Source organism: Cyprinodon tularosa, unplaced genomic scaffold (genome assembly GCF_016077235.1).
Source record: "Cyprinodon tularosa strain WSP-4 unplaced genomic scaffold, ASM1607723v1 ctg553, whole genome shotgun sequence".
In the NCBI taxonomy this organism is placed as follows: Eukaryota; Metazoa; Chordata; class Actinopteri; order Cyprinodontiformes; family Cyprinodontidae; genus Cyprinodon; species Cyprinodon tularosa.
Window position 1 is genome coordinate 582,301 of NW_024039289.1, and position 19,889 is coordinate 602,189.

A 19,889-nucleotide genomic window follows, 5' to 3' on the forward strand; every position below is an offset into this window, starting at 1 on the left:
TAAGCATAAACTTGAAAAAATAAATAAATAAATTAAATATTCCGAAAAACAACAGCTCAAACACTGTAAACCCCAACAGGTTCAATGAACTCAAAATATTTGATGAAACTGATTACCTCAAAATATTTAGCTATGTTAAAGAATATTTTAAGTCATTTCTACTTAAAATGAGACTTTTGTTAGTGCTCAAAATCTTTGAGGACAAGGATAAAATTAAAAAGAATAATGTGAGAAAAAGATGTTTTAAGTAATTACTACATTAGTTAGACAAGCTCTTTACACTTAAAATCTTTGGTCAAATGAACAACATTAAAACAAATAATTTCAACAAACAAACATTTTAAGTAATTACTACTCTAAACTAGAAAAGTTATTCACACTCATTTATTTTGAGGAAGTTGATGAACTGAAACATAATAATTTCACAAACTAACATTTTAAGTAATCAATACTTAAATTTTTTATAAGTTTAATGAACCTGATCATTTTGAAACTAATGTTAAAACTAACAAAACTGACACTGGACACGGAGTTGATTTTTTTTAAGTTATCACCCCTAATAATATATTCATGTTATCACCATGACTCATTCAGTTTCTCAGACCTAAACATTGTCAATTCAGCCTTTTATATTTTTAAGTTGACTTAACTGTATTTAAACACATTTTATTGCCTGTATATGTTAGCAATTTTTCTCAAAATCAAATATATTTTATTTGTATGATTCAAATAAAAAAATATTCAAAAGACAATTTTACTGCAGATTCCATTTATTTATGAATTCCATTAGAATTCAGAACAATGTCCCCAGCAATGGGGTTAATACAGAAAATAAAATAAATAACAACCACATTTTCAATCAAAATGCTGAATAAATACGGTTTTATTTATTCAGCAAATAAAACCGTAAAAGATCTTTTAGTTCCCAGTGACTTCAAGGTAGACCAAAGCATTTCCGTACGAAACTCTGGGACCTCAAGCCAAACACTGAAATGATCAAGTCAAAAACAATTACAAATCTGCAGGTCTGTTCAAAGCTGCCTTCTGAAACATCGGCTTCTCTGTATCCACAAAAAACGAAAAATTGGCCAACATAATAGGCCGATCCAAAAATAATAGGCCAACAATAATAGGCCAACATAAATAAAAAAGCGAAAACAAAAAAACAAAGACGAAATGGTTGCTTGAGTATCACCATGCTGGTAGTAACAACGACATATTTTAAGCAGACTGCTTACTCATCCATCATCAGATAATTTTTAAGGCTAAGCAGTCTCGGAGGTAACCGCTTCAGGTCATCCAAACCCATTACAACTTTCTGAATAAAATAGAATGTACACTATATTGCCAAAAGTATTTGCTCACCTGCCTTGACTCACATATGAGCTTAAGTGACATCCCGTTCCTAATCCATAGGGTTCAATATGACGTCGGTCCACCCTTTGCAGCTAGAACAGCTTCAACTCTTCTGGGAAGGCTGTCCACAAGGTTTAGGAGTGTGTTTATGGGAATTTTTGACCATTCTTCCAGAAGCGCATTTGTGAGGTCGCACACTGATGTTGGACGAGAAGGCCTGGCTCTCAGTCTCCGCTCTAATTCATCCCAAAGGTGTTCTATCGGGTTGAGGTCAGGACTCTGTGCAGGCCAGTCAAGTTCATCCACACCAGACTCTGTCATCCATGTCTTTATGGACCTTGCTTTGTGCACTGGTGCACAGTCATGTTGGAAGAGGAAGGGGCCAGCTCCAAACTGTTCCCACAAAGTTGGGAGCATGGAATTGTCCAAAATGTCTTGGTATGCTGAAGCATTCAGAGTTCCTTTCACTGGAACTAAGGGGCCAAGCCCAGCTCCTGAAAAACAACCCCACACCATAATCCCCCCTCCACCAAACTTTACACTTGGCACAATGCAGTCAGACAAGTACCGTTCTCCTGGCAACCGCCAAACCCAGACCCGTCCATCAGATTGCCAGATGGAGAAGCGCGATTCGTCACTCCAGAGAACGCGTCTCCACTGCTCTAGAGTCCAGTGGCGGCGTGCTTTACACCACCGCATCCGACGCTTTGCATTGCACTTGGTGATGTATGGCTTGGATGCAGCTGCTCGCCCATGGAAACCCATTCCATGAAGCTCTCTGCGCACTGTTCTTGAGCTACATGAAGTTTGGAGGTCTGTAGTGATTGACTCTGCAGAAAGTTGGCGACCTCTTCGCACTATGCGCGTCAGCATCCGCTGACCCCGCTCCGTCAGTTTACGTGGCCTACCACTTCGTGGCTGAGTTGCTGTCGTTCCCAAACACTTCCATTTTCTTATAATACAGCTGACAGTTGACTGTGGAATATTTAGGAGCGAGGAAATTTCACGACTGGATTTGTTGCACAGGTGGCATCCTATCACAGTTCCACGCTGGAATTCACTGAGCTCCTGAGAGCGACCCATTCTTTCACAAATGTTTGTAAAAACAGTCTGCATGCCTAGGTGCTTGAATTTATACACCTGTGGCCATGGAAGTGATTGGAACACCTGATTCCAATAATTTGGATGGGTGAGCAAATACTTTTGGCAATATAGTGTATATGTCAATTTCTTGGGATACTGTAGATGTAGTGCATAAATCAAGCCAAAAAGAAAAATGAATGTCTCTGTTAACTGTGCTATAGTATATCACATACCACAATCTCTCCCTCAAGAACTATAGAATGTATTGCAGGACCAAACTTCACAAGGGAGACTGTATCATTCGAGACAGTGAGAACAGCTACAGTTGTATCCGAGAGGTCTGGCAGGTCAATGTCTTGACCATGACAGTAATTAGTTAATGAGTAGAGCAATCAATGAAAAACACTACATGTGTATTTAATATGAAATACCAGTGAATGAAAAGTTCAGGTAAAATTCCCAAATATGACATTCTTGGAGAATTACTGTAGTACAGTATGATTTAATAGCTTTTCTGGTGGCTAGGAAGAGGGTTGTGGTTGTTGTCTTTTGGCAGTAACAGAGGGTTAAATAGAAAAAATATATATTTATAGAGATACACAAACTAAGAAAAAGAAAGAGTAAAAGAGTACACACAGTTGAATCTAGGGCTACAACTAACGATTATTTTAAAAATCGATGAATCGGCCGATTATTTTTTCGATTAATCGATGAATCGGACAAAAAATATTTTTTATACTAACCTCTTTATTCCAAAATAAACATTTTAGACAGAACAAACAAGCACACAAGTACAGGTTGCTCATTAACTGTACTGGTGCAATATGAAAAATAAATGTTTGTGTTAAAACTACGCAAACTTACATGAGAAATGTAGCTGTTAATCGCGCGACACAACTAATCGATGATGAAATTCGTTGCCAACGCTTTTAAAAGTCGATTTTTATCAATTTTATCGATTTGTTGTTGCAGCCCTAGTTGAATCATAAACTTACATTCCAGGTCTTAAAAAATCCAGCAGCATCTTCACGCAGGAAGATGGGAAGTGCCTGCAGAGCAATTGTGCGTCTGCTGTTAACATCAACGTCTTCCTAGAAGACAGAGGGATTGCACTGCAAAAACAATCCAGAAATAAGTAAAAAATGGCTTAAATTAAGTATATTTAGCCTTAATTTGAGCAGGTAAATAAGATGATTTGCCAATGGAATGAGTATTTTCACTCTTAAAATAAGATAGTTAGATAATATTTACTTGAAATAAGACGATAAAATAGTTTTTTCTTATTTTAAAAGGAAATTGTCTTGTTCCATTGGCAAAGTGTCTTACTTACCTCCTCAAATCAAGGAAAAACACACTTATTTTAAGAAAAAATAACTTATTGAGATTTATATTTTTTGCAGTGATGGGTAATGGGAAGAAAAAATTGCAGAATAAGCAGAATATTAATCATATGCATATATTAAATAATACTATAGTACAAATTGTCATGAGGTAGGAAATGTTACATACAAGGAGATCATAGGTCCTGAAGATGTTTCTTAGCAATTCAGAAGTTTTGCCAGTGCGGGCCGCTTTCTCACGGTACATCGTAATTAGCCATGGCATGTACTTATCAAATGCAGAATAAAATGTACTCTTTAAATTTATATTTGTTATTCGATGGAATTCTGCACAAATCTGAAAATGCAAAAAGAAAATTGGTCACAAAGCTACTGTTAACATATTAGTGTAACTTAGCTTGCTATAATTCTTTAGGTGGTAGCTTTTGTGTAGTGAAGCTTAATTTATTGTTGAGTAACTGATAGCTTAGCTCACTACACTGGACAAGTAGCTTGCCCAACACTGCCTATCAGAATCAGACACATTGACAGTGATCATGCTAAGCTAGGCTATTGTCGGCAAGTTTGGATATCGGTCTCCGTCAGTCACGTGACATTTGTTGCTAAGACGCCATTTTGAGTGGAGAAGGCGTAGTGTAAACAGCCGCAGCACAGCCAAACAAAAGGACTAAAGGATTGAGTTTTTTTCGCCGACTACATGGAAAAAAGTAAGCAGAATGCGAAACTACCGTACCGGGAAAAACTTAACAACGAGGCCAGGGACCGTTACTTGGCCAAACTGTCGGATATTAACGGCATAGATCCCTATGATCTCCGGAGCAAAGACTGGAGCTCCGACGTCTCTTCACTGCCTCCGACCTCATCAGTGGACATAACCACTTACCTAGTGTTTGGCGTCAGTGCCTACACGTGCGAGGAATTCAAGGCATATAAATCACTGGAAGCACACGGACAGTTCACAAATGGCTGGGTTCAGGATCTGTTTTCCTACCGACCACAGATGTGCAACAACACAGTTGTTACTGCAAAGGTAAGCTCCCTCAGCGCTTCTCAAGCAAGCTCCTAAATGATGTTCAGTAATCAAAATATTTTTTTTTTTTATGCCCACGTTTACATAGCAGCCTGTCCAAGATAAGTCTGTACAGTTAACATAAGCCTGAAAACAGGGGCGGATTTAGAAAAATGGGGGCCCTAGGCAAAGACAGGCAGGGGGCCCTATGAATGTGGTCGCCAAAGTCTCCAGTAGCAGAAAAATTTTGCAAGATTTGGCGCTAGGCCCTTTTTTGATATTAAAGTGCTAGAAGAGCCTGTAAAGTCGCTCAAGTACAAAACCGCTCATTGTATCATTTTTTTTCAAATGGTTTGCTGCTGTCCTTTTAGCGAAAGCATTTATATCAAAAACATAATTAAAGTGCACAAGTCAGGAATAGCTGTATTAAACATACATGTTATGGGGGCCCCAGGAACTTGGGGCCCTAGGCACCTGCCTAGTATTGCCTAATGCTAAATCCCCCCCTGCCTGAACATATGTAAGACTCCCATCCCACTAAAACGTTTGTATCTGTGTTATGTTCCTTGTAGGTCATGCACTCCCAAAGACTAAACGACACACCACTGAAACCCTGGGCCATCATTGACCGATCAGGAGCCATATCATCTGCTCACTGTACATGTATGGCTGGGATAGCAGAGACCTGTACGCATGTAGCTGCCATGCTGTTCAAGTTGGAGGCCACTATCAGATGCAGGGAGAAAACAACTGTTACAGGAGAGCCTGCATACTGGATGATACCGAACAACATAAACAAAGTGGGAGCGGAGGTGGGACACAAGATCGATTTTACATCATCAAAAGCTAAACGGAAAAGCCTAGACCAACTCTTGGATGGTCAGGCCGAACACATGCCAGCGCTCAGAACTGTCACAAGCACCTGCACAGGCAACACCAGCACACAGGACCAGTGGAGCGCATATCTTTGTGAACTGCAGAAAGCCTCACCTAAAGCTGCTGTTTTGTCTTGTGTACCAGGATTTTGTGATTCATTTGCAGACACATTACAGCCATGTCCTGCACCAGATTCATTGTCCCGACTGCGTGATAAAAAAATGGATTGCAGTGATTTGTCTGCGTTACGGTTGCACTGCAAAACTTTGTTAAAAAAGGCAGACATTTCACAGGACCAGGCCCACTACATAGAATTGCATAGTAGATCACAGCACAGATCCTCAACATGGTATCGGTTTCGCACAGGAAGGGTAACAGCATCAACCATGCACGCAGTCTTTCGGTCAGATTTGGACAACCCTGCAGTTTCAACCGTCAAAGCAGTATGTGGCACAAACAGCGGTGCAACCAATCATTGTGCTGCCACTGTATGGGGGAGACAAAATGAACAGAGAGGGCAAACACAGTACAAACAGAAAATGGAAAACCAACACTGTGACTTTGAGCTAAGCCAGTCTGGGTTCATTATCAACCCCAAGTTTCCCCAGGTTGGAGCATCACCTGATGCAATTGTACTGTGCACCTGCTGCGGAAAAGGCTGTGTCGAGATAAAGTGCCCATTCAAGTACCGAGACAATACCATTCTGGAGGCATGCAGGAGTGGTGATAAAAATTTCTGTTTGGAAATGGTGGATGGTAAAGCTGCAGCTTAAGAAGGAGCATCCATACTACAAACAAGTGCAGACCCAAATTTTTGTTGCTAATGCAGCATATTGTGACTTTGTAGTGTGGACCCTGAAAGACATTGTCGTGTTACGTGTGGCACCTGACCCCAAGCTGTGGAATGCACTCCTTGAAAAGGCACAGCAGTTCTTTGAGCGTGTGTGTCTCCCTGAACTGGTCAGCCACTTCTTCGCACGTGATGCACAACGAGCACCGCTGACAGACAGCTCTGATCCTGTAAGGAAAAGACCTTGCAAGGCTGCAAAACCTCTGGCTGAAAAAGCAAACAACATTGTAGCAGCTGACAAGCTATGGTGTTTGTGCCATGGACCGGAGGCCAAAGATGACATGGTGGCCTGTGACAATGAAAACTGCCCCATCGTTTGGTTTCATTTGAGTTGTGTTGGCCTACACCTCAAAGATGCTCAGTCTGATTTTTGGCTTTGCCCTCAGTGCTCGAATTCAAAAACTTAAACTGTCTTTGTTAATTTAAATGTGTTTTGCAGTGATGTTTGTGTGTTTACATATGTTACCAGTATGTTAAGCTATTGCTTGTGTTTACTTTTGCACTGATCACTTGACACTGGAAGTGCTCAAATTTAAAAACTTAAACTTTTTTTTTTTTTTTTTTTGCAGTGTTGTTTGTGTTCACCAGACAAATGTAGCTGAGCACCTTATACTACTACCTCTTCACTTTACATATGTTACCAGTATGTTAAGCTATTCCTTGTGTTTACCTTTTGCACTGATCACTTGACAGTTAAATGCACACATAAAAACAGTTCAACTTAATATTTTTCTCAATGACCCATGTTCTTTATGCTACCAAAAAAAAAGGAATATTTACAGTTTTAGAAGGTTTTAGAAGACTTTTATTATTCTAAAAAGAATGTTTACAAGTTTTCAGTGTTTGACAATTTTTTATGATGCTACAAAAGAATGTTTACAGGTTGATATTTGCAGGTTGTGGGGATATTTCTATTATGCTAATGTTTACAAGTTTTGTTGAAAAAAGTTTATTGTGCTAAAAAAGAAAGTTTACAGTGTGTACAAGCCTTCCTTATGCACAAGTAAAAAAAATCAAAATGCATTTACATCTTGGGTGATTTCTGTATCTACACCACAGTTGGACAATGATTTGTCAGGGCACAGCACACAGTGACGACCTTATCCAAGAATGTGACCTCTTCTCCAGCACAGGGTAAAACCATTGAAATAGGAATAGTTCCATTTAAGATTTTGTACTTTTGACATACATTTCCAATCACCCGTTCAACATGGATTCTCAAATGTGCTATTTTCCTAGTTTCCTCCACATCTCTAGCTGCTAACTGACAGTGGCCTTTGGTGAATGCTGGGAGTTTAACTTCAGCACACAGCATGCCCACACACTCCTGTATGTCAAAACCTCTGTCAGCCAAGACCAGATCCCCAGGCAACAAATTGTCAAGGAAGCCACTGTTCAGCGTGATGTGTTTGTCGCTTGTACGACCTCCCCAGCCTTTGGACAAAAAACAAATGGCTCCTTTGGGTGTCACACCTATTAAATATTTCATGGTGTGATTGTGCTTGTAGCTGGAGAACATTTGGGCACGCGCTTTTAGGTTTGATGGTTTTTCTGTAAATATCTCAAAGCAGTCAATAATCACTGCTACTCTGTTTCCAAAGGCCTCCTTGAACTGATGTGGCATTACTTTGCGGAGAGTGTCTCTGTCTGGCCATATAATAGCACGCCTCAAATTTGCATAAAGACATGAAACCATATCATGAAATGTTCTTTGTGCAGTCCTAGGAGAAATATGAAACAGATAAGCAAGGTGCTGCAGAGGCAAATCCAATCTTAAGCGCATGAGTGTGAATAGGAGCATCTGAAAAGGAGTAAGACATTTCTTTTGATATGACATGAGTGGCAATAAAAAATTAAAGAGCGCCAGGAAGGTTGCAAGGTTTGGCAGACCAGTGTAATACTTTACTTTTTCATCATCAGCTCCAAAGAAACTATCGGATATCATGTTCTCATTAAGTTTGCGTCGCAGTTCTATATTCTCTTCTGTCAGGCGGTTGACCTCTGCACGCCTGAGCACACACAGGTCACATTCAGGCTGAGTCACAGTTTCAGTGGGGTTCTGCACCTCCTTGTTTGTGATCAGCTGAGGGTTTTCTTCTCCAATCTCCTGCTGAGGGTGTTCTTGGTTTTCTTCTCCATCCTCTCTGATCTCCTGCTGAGGGTTTTTTTCTCCATCCTTTCCAACCTCCAGCTGACCATTTCCTTCTTCAGCATCACATGTCTCCTCGGTCTGTAGCCCGTCAGTGTTTACATCCTGGTGTATGCCTGTCTCTGCTGACTGAAGGGTCTGTTTCCGTGTCTGCTCCCGTGCCCTTCGTCTGGCAGAGCGACCAGGGTCTGTTGGTTTGATAAACGTGTGTCCAAGATGTAAGGATGGGGCCCAGTCTGGGTCACTCTCCATCATCTCATAAGCTGGCTCACCTGAAACCACATGTTAGGTTTGATTTAGAAAGCAAGTTCATACTGGATAAGGCTATGTCTTATATCAAATTAATTAATTAATTTAATATGGGTGTTTAAATTTGTTTTTGAAATAATAAAAAATAATAAGTTAGAATAATGGTGATTATGAATAATAATAAAACACAAGTAATGCATTTTCTGACGTTTTTTAAGTAATATTAAAAGTTTATGTTACCTTTATGAAAGTGCCGAGAACAAACACACATGTGGGGGAATGTTTTGTTGAAAATGAGATCCTTTCTCCTCACTGCTGAAAGCCAGGCCATGCGACGTCTCTTTGTTATTTCCTCCAATTGAGGTCCGTGTGATCGTTTCCAGGTTGGAAAACGGAAAAAACGGATTCCTTCGTCCCCCGATCTGCCATGCCGGGACTGGCAGCCTCTCACACAACACGATCGGGCCATTTCAGGTTAATAATTGTGCCGAAAGAACAGCCGCGTGTGGGTTAACTCGACTTTCCGCCTAATATGGTGGCTTTCCCACGATGCACCGCGCCCGAGGTAAACAATGACGTCACCTGGCGGAGACCGATTACTTGGCTTCCTATCATAGGCTCAAGTTATGAAACATTGCTTCGGCGTCTGGCTGGCTATAACTTTCGCGGCCAAAGTAGTAGGCTTAACACCAGAAACGGGTGATAAAAGATATTTGGTAGTGCTAAAACCATACGGTTTGTCTGTCCTGTTTTCCACTAAAGTAGCGCAAAAGGCTAGCTGGCTCACAGCTGAGACAACGAACTTTAGTTAACTCGCAAAAACAGCTGAGGTCTGCCCGCTGGAAGACGACAAACAAATAAATAAACAAAGTAGCCTACAAGCGCGTTTTTACCTTTTGTGCAGAGAGGCTACGGTTTGCAGCCTGATGTTGTTGATGATCTCCTCAATGTTGTTGCCTGCCTACATCCGAGTGCACAGCAGTCCTTGCAAACAACTAGTCGTACGATGTCAAATTGTAACAGATTACATTGACCACAATCGATCATAGACTAGTTCTATGGAACCCCGAATGATTCATAATTAAATAAATTAAAAAGTTTATAAAATAAATACCATTTTGATAAATAACACATATATATTTCATAATAACATTACCTTGTTTTTATTTCATGACCATATTATATATTTGTTTGTTATTTATCAAAATTGCATTTATTTCATAATTTTTATTTATTTATTTAATTATGAATCATTCGGGGTTCCATATAGTTCATCCACCATTCATTTGGGATAGGATTTTTTGTATTTTTTTATATTGGTTTGTTAGGTTAATTGCCATGTTGATATGAACCTATCCAATGAACTGGCACGTCATTATTACGTCAGACGTAAATTCAATCCACTCTTAAAAGGAATGAGTTTGGGGGTCAGTTCTACTCATATACTAAGAGTTCATCTTGTCAAAATAATCAATAACTGGGTAACCAGTTGAGTGAACTTAAAACATTTGTGGTGCCTGAACAATATGGCAGCTTTGAGTACAGCTCTGCAATTGTATTGAGTGTATAGCACTGTTGGGGAATACAGTGAAGTTGAATGTTTTAATAGAAAAGATGGTTAGATAAAACTAATTGAAACATTTCAAACAATCACCTATTTTCTAAAATAGAGGGATAACTCACAAACAGTTAATGAAAAAGAATCACTCCATTGAGTTGACTCATGGTCTCTTCTTCCTCTGCAGCTGTAGGAGTTACTGTCTGCTCTTATGGTCCTGGATTCACTGAATGTTTCAGAGTTTCTGCTGGTTGGTCTCCATTCATACGTCCACTCAGTTCCTCCACCTCCATGGATCTCACATCTCAGAGTGACTTTCTCTCCTCTGAATATTGGAGACCAGTTGTGTTGCAGAGTCACAGTGGGTTTAATGGAAACTACTAACATGAAGAAATATCTGATTAGAACAGAAACATTTAGAACAAAAAAGTCTGTTTAACTTAACAAATTAAATCAATAAATCGGTACATTGACCTAATAGCATATGAGAAATTTCATATTATTACAGCAATTTAAAAAAAAAGAAATATTAATAACATAGTGAATTCAAAACATTAAAACTGATTTCTGAAAAAGGCTGACATCATGTAAAATATTAGTTTGAACATAATTAGGAGATAAAATATTATGCTTCCTTTTAGTAGAAAATAGAATTTAATAATGAATCTGAAGCAAATACACCAGTAAAGAAGATTTTTACTGTCATATTTATTGCTTAGACTAATAAATAATTTAACGTTGTGATGTTAAATTATATATTAATTTACAGGCTGCCATCACAGAACAGGTGAAAATATCTCATAGGTCTGTGACTGGAAAATCATTTGAAAATGCACCTTCTTGGTCCTGTCGCTGATGCTTCATGTCACTGTCCCATTTTCTCCCATGGGAGCAGCACATGCTCTCTATGTCAGAAATTAATAAAAAAAATAAAAATCCAAAATATATTGCTTGTTTACATCCTTATGGGGAGCAACATTAATAATCTACAAAGTCTCAGTTGCTCCTATCAAAACTCTCTCTATATACGTTCTTGAGGTTCCATGTTGCATATCATTTTTAAAGTAGATAAATTAGGTCATTTTTTTTACACATAGAAGCTGGAAACTTAAAAATACCATGCCCTTCTGTTTCTGTTTAATTTTAGAAATGGGACTATATTATTATATCTAACTCTGAGTTATAAAAAAATTTTTGTGCTCTGGTCAGATGTATATAGAATCCATTCTGCTCTGCCTTTAACCCAACAGCAATAGGTTCTAAGAGAGGGCCTATAGGCTTATCCCTTAAAAGTGAAAAAAAAAAAGTATAGCTTAGGAGTCAATCCCCAGTACCGGTAGGCCTACTCATTGAAAGCATTTTTTGCGAATCAACAAGTGTTTGTTGGAATAAAATTGAGTCAGTGCTGAGCTGCACTCAGGATGAAATCTTTCAGCTCCATTGTTTGCGAAACAAACACATACAAACATGAATTCAAGCATTTGCCCCTTTCTTGAAAATAAATTGATAGGGTAAAATGCAACTATTTAAAGAAGAATTCCCCTTTTGGAAATAGTAACGTATTTTTCTTTTTCATAACTTGTGGGTTTCTGTCAGTGTGGCAGAGATACGGCACACCAGTGGAACTAACTCTTAAATGAAGGTGTTTCTCCCACAACCAAATTCCAGCGAGTCTGCACTGATGCAGATTTAATGGGTGAGCAGTCCTCTTATCCTACCCAGCCTTTCGCGGGAAAACCGAAAGCAGAGATTAGTGCATAGGGGTTGTGTTTAGGGGTCAGTTTGGAATTTGTCCAGTCTATTTGTACTGCGCCCCAAAATACATGTAATTTGTTTGCTCATGGCAAAAAGTTCATCTTTAATTTGAACACACCTTGAAGGTATCATTCCACCCTGTTAGCTCATAGTCTCTTCTAGCCCTGCTGCTGTTTCTCCACTGTAGTAATGAGGAACTCTGCTGATCCTGTATTTACTAGAAGTTTGAGAGTTTCTGCTGGTTGTTCTCCATTTATACATCAACTAATATCCTTCACCTCCCTGAATCTCATATCTCTGAGTTACTGTCTCTTCTCTGAATATTTGGACCTGTTGGATTGCAGAGTCATGTAAACTTTGTAGGAAATTTAGCCTGGGTGCCATTCCGAACCTAGTCCCGCCCACAACCTTTGAGGTCGGGAAGTTCGGTCTGGCATTGCTCAATAGTAGCGCGAGTATGCTCACACAATATCCTGCGGGCCAATCAAATTGTCAGGGCGGGCTTTATACGATGATGGACAGATGATCAAGAGTAACGTAATCAACAACGTCACCAAAGTGCGCTTGGGTGGCAACAACAATGGCTGCCGCTGGAGAGTTTGGGTGAGTAGATTCTGCTATTAGGTCTGTTCTAGAAGATATCGACAGCAAATTAATTTTAAAAGAGGAACAGAGAAACGCGATCAAGGCTCATCTTCTTATTCTAGGCGTGCAACTGCACTCTTTGATTTTTGTTGACAACAACTATGCGTCGCTTAACATATGTCACGCACTCCGTTGCTCTTATTGGTTGTAGATCTATCCAATTGAGTGCAGAGGCATTTTTTTCCTGGTTCGTTCGAAACACGCCCCATAATAACAGCTCTATGGAGCAGTATCAGACTCATATTCTGACTAGAATTGAGTAGGACTACGTCAGGCTATAGGAAATTAAGAAGGAGAGTCAAAACATAAAAATAAAAACTAAATACAAAATTAATAAAAAACAGTTGGAAAAAGTTCAGAAATCTTGTTTATATTTAATGGACTTATTCAACTATGTTGATCATGCAAAATTTTTGCTTTAAATCTCTGAGAAAATGTTGTACTTTTTCTGAATATTTTAGTTAAACAAACAGTTATTTTCCCATTCCTTCACTCTGTCTGTTATGATCTTAGTGCTGATGACTGGCTTGATTGATTGACAGAATAATCTGGCCATTGGAAGAAAGTAGCGTTTGGACGTAGAAGAATGTATATCTCAACTCGAATCAGACATACAGGAACACATTTGCGTAATCAGGACACCACTGCTTCCACATGACAGCATCAGCATCTATGTCACCTGTTGTCAGATCAGATTGTCAAAATTGTCTGTTTCCCCTGAACTGTTTAAGACTGACTCTGATCAATGTTGGGCTTAGCCAATAAAGCAAAAGCCCCATTTACACTACCCTTGAAAAACCGATCCAGGCCGAGACCGGTCCGAGCTTGGATCGGTAACCAGGCCAAGCTCAGTTTTGACGACCGTTCACACGTCACACTTATCTCGGTTATCTCGACGCCTCGACTCCTCGCCTCCTAGTGACGATGTGCGGTATTACTGCTAGAATTGAAGGAGGGACTCAAGCAGCTGGTGGCGGTAATGCACCAAACGCTGTTTGTCAACCGCCGTAAAACCCAAGAAGAAGAAGACGAAGGAGGAGGGAATCAAGCAAATCAAAATGGCGGCGCCCGTCACATTCAGAAAGTTATGCTTGATTATTATTGCTGTACTTCCGTGTTTGCGGTGGGTCAGGCGAAGACGGCAACCTTGCGCGGATGTACTTGAGAAAGTCGGCTTTTGGGAAGCCGACTTTCTGGAATGGAGTGTGAATCGGCATGTTCAGCCAGTCGGCGATGACGCGTTCTGCTCATGCGCTCTTGTTATCAGAGAACCGAGCCAGGAAAAAACCGAGCCGAACCCACCTCGGGAACTGGTCTGCAGTTAGCGCGGTCCGGTTATGTTTATCTCGGTTCAGTTCAGGTTGTTTTCGTTCACACACGACAAGTTATCTCAGTTACTGAGCTCGGACCGGTCTCGGCTCAGTTTTTTAAGGGTAGTGTAAACGGGGTAAAAGTTGTGGGGAACATCTGAATAGCAAAATAATTCTAGTTCATTTAAGTTCTAGTTCTGCCCTGTTTTTCCCAGAAGGGAGGCTTCTAGAGGACTTCTGTCACTTATACAGGGAGATGGATCTATACTGGAATATACAGAATATATCCTGCTTAACCACACCAAACTTTTTGTGTCCTTTGATCTTCTGCTTCCTGTAACTTTGTCAGTTAATTCCTGCAGTCATAACCTGTCTGCATTTGTGGACTCTGGTACTGATACTGAATTTATGGATGGGGACTTTGCCAGACCACTGGGTATAAGGCTTCTTCCATCACTGGATTCCCACAAGGTAATAGCCTTGGATGGCCATTTTGAACCAGTTGATCTACAATGTGTACTATTTGGTATGTATTCGCGAGGGCGATGAGTGGAAGACATCATTCAACACTCCAACAGGTTGTTACGAATATTTGGTCATGCCTTTCAGCCTCAGTAACGCCGCAGCTGTTTTAGTAAATGAGGTACTCAGGGATATTGTGGTACATTGTGTTTTTTTTTTATCTGGATTACATTCTTATTTACTCTCACGATTTGGATTCCCATAAGAAGCACGTCAGAGCTTTTCTATTGCACCTCTAGCAGAATCAGCTCATTGTTAAAGCTGAGAAATATCAATTTCATGTTGATACTATGTCATTCCTGGGTTTTGTGGTTTCCCCTGATCAGATTGCCATGGACCATATGTGAGCCCCAATACCAACTAGCCTGTTCCTAAAGATAGAAAGCAACTGCAGAGGTTCTTGGGGTTTGCTAATTTCTACAGAAAGTTAAACAGAAACTACAGTCAGATAGCTGCACCCCTTCATGCCTTCATTTCAGATAAGATTAAGTTCTTTTGGAATGAACATGCTGATGGAGCCTTTCAGAGACTCAAAACTTTGTTTACTTTTGCACCTGTTTTGGTTTCCCACAATCGAAAAGACAATTTATTGTGGAGGTGAATGCCTCCAGTACTGGAGTTGGGGTGGTCCTCAGCCAAGAAGCAAGGGACATTAAGATTCACCCCTGTGCCTTCTTCTCCAAGGGACTTTCAAGCCCAGAGTGGAACTATGATGTGGGGCATCAGGAGCTACGGCGATAAAGCTGGTTCTGGAGGAATGGAGACAGTGGTTGGAGGGGTCCAAGATTATTTCTGTGTTTTGGACTTTGAATACCAGAAGTTGGCTAAGCGACTTATCCCCAGACAGGCAAGGTTGGCACTTTTTTGGGCATTTAAACTTTTCATTGTCTTACAAACCAGGGATATTAAACGTGATGCTTGGTCCAGAGCGTTTGAGTCAGATGAACAGAGTTCCGGTGGTACAGAGAAGTATGTGATACCTTAGTCAGTGAGATGTTCTGTCACTATGGTTGATTTAGAGAAGGAAGTGAGAGATGTTCTCTGTAATCATCAAACCCCAGAGGATTTTGTTAATGATTGTGCCCGAATTTTTTGAAAAAAGTGGTCTTGGAGTTCTGTCATGGTTCCCATTTGTTTTGTCATCCTGAAATGTCTAAAACCATCAACATTATTTGGGCACAATTCTGGTGGCCTTCCCTGTCCTCAGATGTGGTGGAGTTTGTTGGAGCTTACCCACTTTGCAATCAGTCCAAAACATTTAGAAGACCCTCATCTGGTTTTCTGCGACCTTTATCCATCCCGTGCTGAACATGTTCTAATATTGCCATGGATTTCATTACTGGGTTACCCTTTTCTGAAGATAACACAATCATCCTCAGTATCATTGACAGATTTTCTAAGATGGTCCATTTGGTTCCAATGCCCAAACTCCCATCCGCTAAAGAAATGGGAGAAATGCTAACTCGTCAGGTTGTTGGGGATCATTGTTAGCCTGTGTCAGGTTTCCATCCCCAGAAGGGAGATAGAAATGAGGTTACACATTTTGTGTGAATTAGCTCACACTAAGTGGGTCAGCCAACTTCCCTGGCTCAAGCATGCTATCAATTCTGCCCCTTCTAGCACGACTGGACTCTCTCTGTTTGGGCTTCATCCTCCGGTGTTTACCATACAGAAAAAGGTTTCTGAAGTTCTGTTGGCCTGGTTATCTGCTCTTAGGTGCCACTGAGCCTGGAGAAGGGCTAGGAGAGCTGTTTGCAGTAAGTTGGATAGTCAAGCCGAGGCTGCTAAACGCCAGAGTACTCTGGCAACTCATTGCCGGGAAGTCCAGAAGTCTGGGCTCTACACCAAACACCTGCCTTTGGAAGCTGCAACCTCATTTTATCAGGCCGTTTCCCACTACTAAAGTGGGAAATCTGGTGGCTGTTTACCCCTAGCTCCCTCATTCCATGAAAGTCCATCCTACTTTTCATGTGTCCCGTGTTAAACCTGTCATGATCTTGGTGCTGATGACTGGCTTGATTGTTCATTCCATTCACCTGCCTTGCTCCGCCCAGTTTCTCATTGCCATTCATCTGTGTCACCTGCTACCGTCTCTATTTAACCTGTCTGCTTCCAGTCATCAGGGCTAGATTATTCAAGCCTTTCGTGATAGTCTTCTTGCAAGTCATGTTCTGATTGCCTGATCCTGGCCTGTTCTGTCTTTGGACCTCTGATTCTGCCTTTTGCTATTCTGATTTGTTTGCCTGACCTGTATTCGGACTCATGATGGATTCTGCCTGTTGACGACTCTGGAACTGCTTTCTAACACCAACCTAGATTTCCCTTTGGCACCTTTCAGATCTTTGATCATCCGGCCCGGACTTCTGCGAAGCTAATCAACACAGGCTCTGGCTTTGTCCTCTGGATTGTCCTGCCTTCCTCCGTCTGCTTGGATCTGATCTCCTGCCAGATATGCAGTCTTCAAGGCTTCAGTGCCTGGAACTCTCTGGACAGTGTTGGCCACGTCGTGTTGTCAGCTGTTCGGTTGTAATCCACCTCTTACTCTGGGCATGGAATTAACTATAAGACCAGATAGTAACTAAAACATTTGTAATCATGCTTCGCCAGATTAACATGGTCACTAACCTGTGTTTCCCTCATCCAGAGGTTTCTGCCTTAGACGCCCTAGCTGCCCACTGACAATCAGTTTTTTTAAATACATGCTTTTGGAGAAATCTGTCTGTCTACCTTTAACACTGGGTCCTCTGTTCTGAGCCTTGACACCTTAAGCAGAAACTGTGTATGTATCTGAAAAAAACTTTAATTCATAATCAATATTAATCAGACTCTAGTCTAAAGTGTCATTTTCCACCAATAGCTGAGTCTCCCTGTTAGTTTTAGAACTAAGTAATACTTTATGATAATAAAGATGAGAGGTTAAAGAAGCTATTGTTTAGAGGAGCTTTAACATTTTCGGTGCGATTTTTGTTTTTTATTACATTTTTTTTTTTTTTTTTAATAACTTGTATTTTAAACTATAGATAAATTATGGACTGGTATTAAGAGCTTGGTGTGAGAAAATCATTTGATTTTCCATCTTCCCCTAATTCATTTTCAACTTCAAAACTGATAAATTGCACAGTAAAAAAAGGAAAATAACCTTTATAGTACACACCAGTTTCTGCCTTCAGATCGCAGATGGTGCTGAAGAGAACAAAAACGTTTGAACTGTTGCAAAGAGGTAGAAACTTAGCTCCTCCTTGCATTTTCACTCATATAAAGGTTAGTTTCAGTTTTAGACTATGAGAAAATAATTAGATTTTCCAACTACAAATCTCATAAATTGCACAGCAAAAAAGAAAAATAATAACATTTAACATACAAACCAGTTTCTGCCTTCAGATCTCTGACAGCAGATGGTGCTGAAGAGAGAAACTTTTGAGCCATTGCAAAGAGGCAGAAATATTTTCTTTTTACATTTTTACTCATATAAAGGTTAACTTTTAGACTATATGTCATAGTAGAAGGCCCTAGGGCAGATAATATTTAAAAACACTGATCTGACTATACCATTTACTCATGGGGATGATTCTTCACTATTTGTAGTAGTTTCATCCACTGTTTCACTTTGATGCTTTGAGACGATCAAATGGAGAACTCATGAGAAAACTCATGCACTGTATGTTTAGATTTGAATTTCTGAATTTTACATTCAGCACAGAATAAAATACAGAGTTGTTGATTTAATCTGATCATTTCCAGAAAATATAAAATGAAAGTATTCAAATTCAAATTTTTTAGAAAAATTTCAGTAATTTACTAGAACAGAAAAAAAAAAACAGATTCTCACCATAATATTGTGCAGAGATGAAAGACCAGAGCACTGCAATGAAGAACAAAAGCTAAATTATAACAAATACATGTTAATAACAGAGAGTTTTTAGGTTAGAAAGGTAAAGAGATAAAATATGCAAAATTAATAAACACTAAATATAAAAAGCATTTCTTTAATCACACTAAGGTGACATGCAACATGCAGAAATATTGTTTTTGATCTCTGAACAGAAAGTCAGATATGTCCTTACAGAAAAAGACCAGCATGCAGAGTAGAGCGTTCTTCATCCTCACATCCAGACCTGCTGCACAGCTCATCAGAAAGGCTTCTACTGTATTTGAACTATAATAAAGAAGGAGAAGTTACACATCACATATGACACCAGCATGCAAAACACCTCTAAATACAGCCTGTGTGTTTCCTTCCGTTTTTACCAAAGTTCGTCCCACAGCAGCAGCTTTGACTGCAGCCATTGGTGGGTTATACTTCCTGTCCACTGCAGAAAGATTTTAGTCTTTGTGATATGCAGATTCAAACGATTAATAGAAAAACAAAGACAGATTTTAGAAAGGGTTAATGCAAATTATAGTTCGGGAATGAATTTGTGCAATTAAACCTTTGTTTTTCTCAATGATTGTTAAAAATCTGCTCTTTTGGTTCCTGCATTTCTAAAGTTATTGTTCACACCTTTTTCAGCTGACTTATTTTTATCTGCACAGTAGCTCAATGATGCACTGTTAACCTCAAGTGGACCATCTTTCTCTTTGTAGTTATGCACTGTGATGGGCTAAATCGGTCTGTTAATAACCAGTAGTTTATGACTCATGGAACATTGAGGATCACAATGATAATCAGAAAGGAGCTGAATTCAATTCAGCTCCAACTGAAATGAATTACTTCAGTCACTAACAAGTAGTTGAATTAAGTTGCTCACCTTTATTTTATTACATGTTAAAGCATCAAAATAAATTAAGTTCTATTTATCCATAATAGATCAGAAAGGTAGATGTAAACAGAGTCCTCCAACATGAGAAAAAGAAAAAAGCTTCAAAAGCTCCACCATCATCCTGGTACCCAAGAAAAACTTTATAATGGGGTTAATCTACAGACACGTCACCCTTAAATATATGTAGAAAGCTTTTATTGATGTTAAAGCATCTGAAGGACATGACAGGCCACCTCCTGGATCCTCTGCAGTTTTTATTTAACAAAAAGTTCAGCAGATGATGCATTCAGGATGGTTGCAGGGCCTACACCATCCTGTAACCATCCTTGACCACCCAGGGTCATCCACCAGGATCCTGATCCTGGATCAGCTCAGCCTTCAACCCCATCAGTTAGGATACTGATGGCCTTCACTGTCAGTGGACCAT

At 39.8% G+C, this 19,889-nt stretch overlaps 2 protein-coding genes and 1 long non-coding RNA gene across 3 annotated transcripts in view; all 3 read right to left on the reverse strand.

Moving 5' to 3' along the window:
• LOC119796602 (Fc receptor-like protein 5) overlaps positions 1–19,889 on the reverse strand; it is a 131,713-nt gene that overhangs the window by 10,909 nt on the left and 100,915 nt on the right. The window contains exon 2 of the mRNA XM_038305229.1: positions 10,596–10,847. Within this exon, the coding sequence (XP_038161157.1) occupies positions 10,596–10,847 (252 nt within the window). The remainder of the gene's footprint in view (positions 1–10,595; positions 10,848–19,889) is intronic.
• On the reverse strand, positions 753–2,808 carry LOC119796615. The gene is made up of 2 exons (XR_005282491.1): positions 2,673–2,808; positions 753–1,318 (listed from the first exon to the last, which is right to left on the reverse strand). It is a non-coding gene; the product is annotated as an uncharacterized LOC119796615 (long non-coding RNA).
• On the reverse strand, positions 7,302–9,445 carry LOC119796611. The gene is made up of 2 exons (XM_038305241.1): positions 9,153–9,445; positions 7,302–8,935 (listed from the first exon to the last, which is right to left on the reverse strand). Exons 1-2 carry the CDS (start codon positions 9,379–9,381, stop codon positions 7,563–7,565), a joined length of 1,602 nt encoding a protein of 533 aa, XP_038161169.1. The 5' UTR covers positions 9,382–9,445; the 3' UTR covers positions 7,302–7,562.

Bases quoted from the DNA above. Each gene is read 5' to 3' on its own strand.
- LOC119796611 (XM_038305241.1), bottom strand. From the start codon at position 9,381: ATGGCCCGATCGTGTTGTGTGAGAGGCTGCCAGTCCCGGCATGGCAGA. The intron at 8,936-9,152 runs GTAACATAAACT...ATGTGGTTTCAG, and splicing joins TTCTCGGCACTTTCATAAAG to GTGAGCCAGCTTATGAGATG.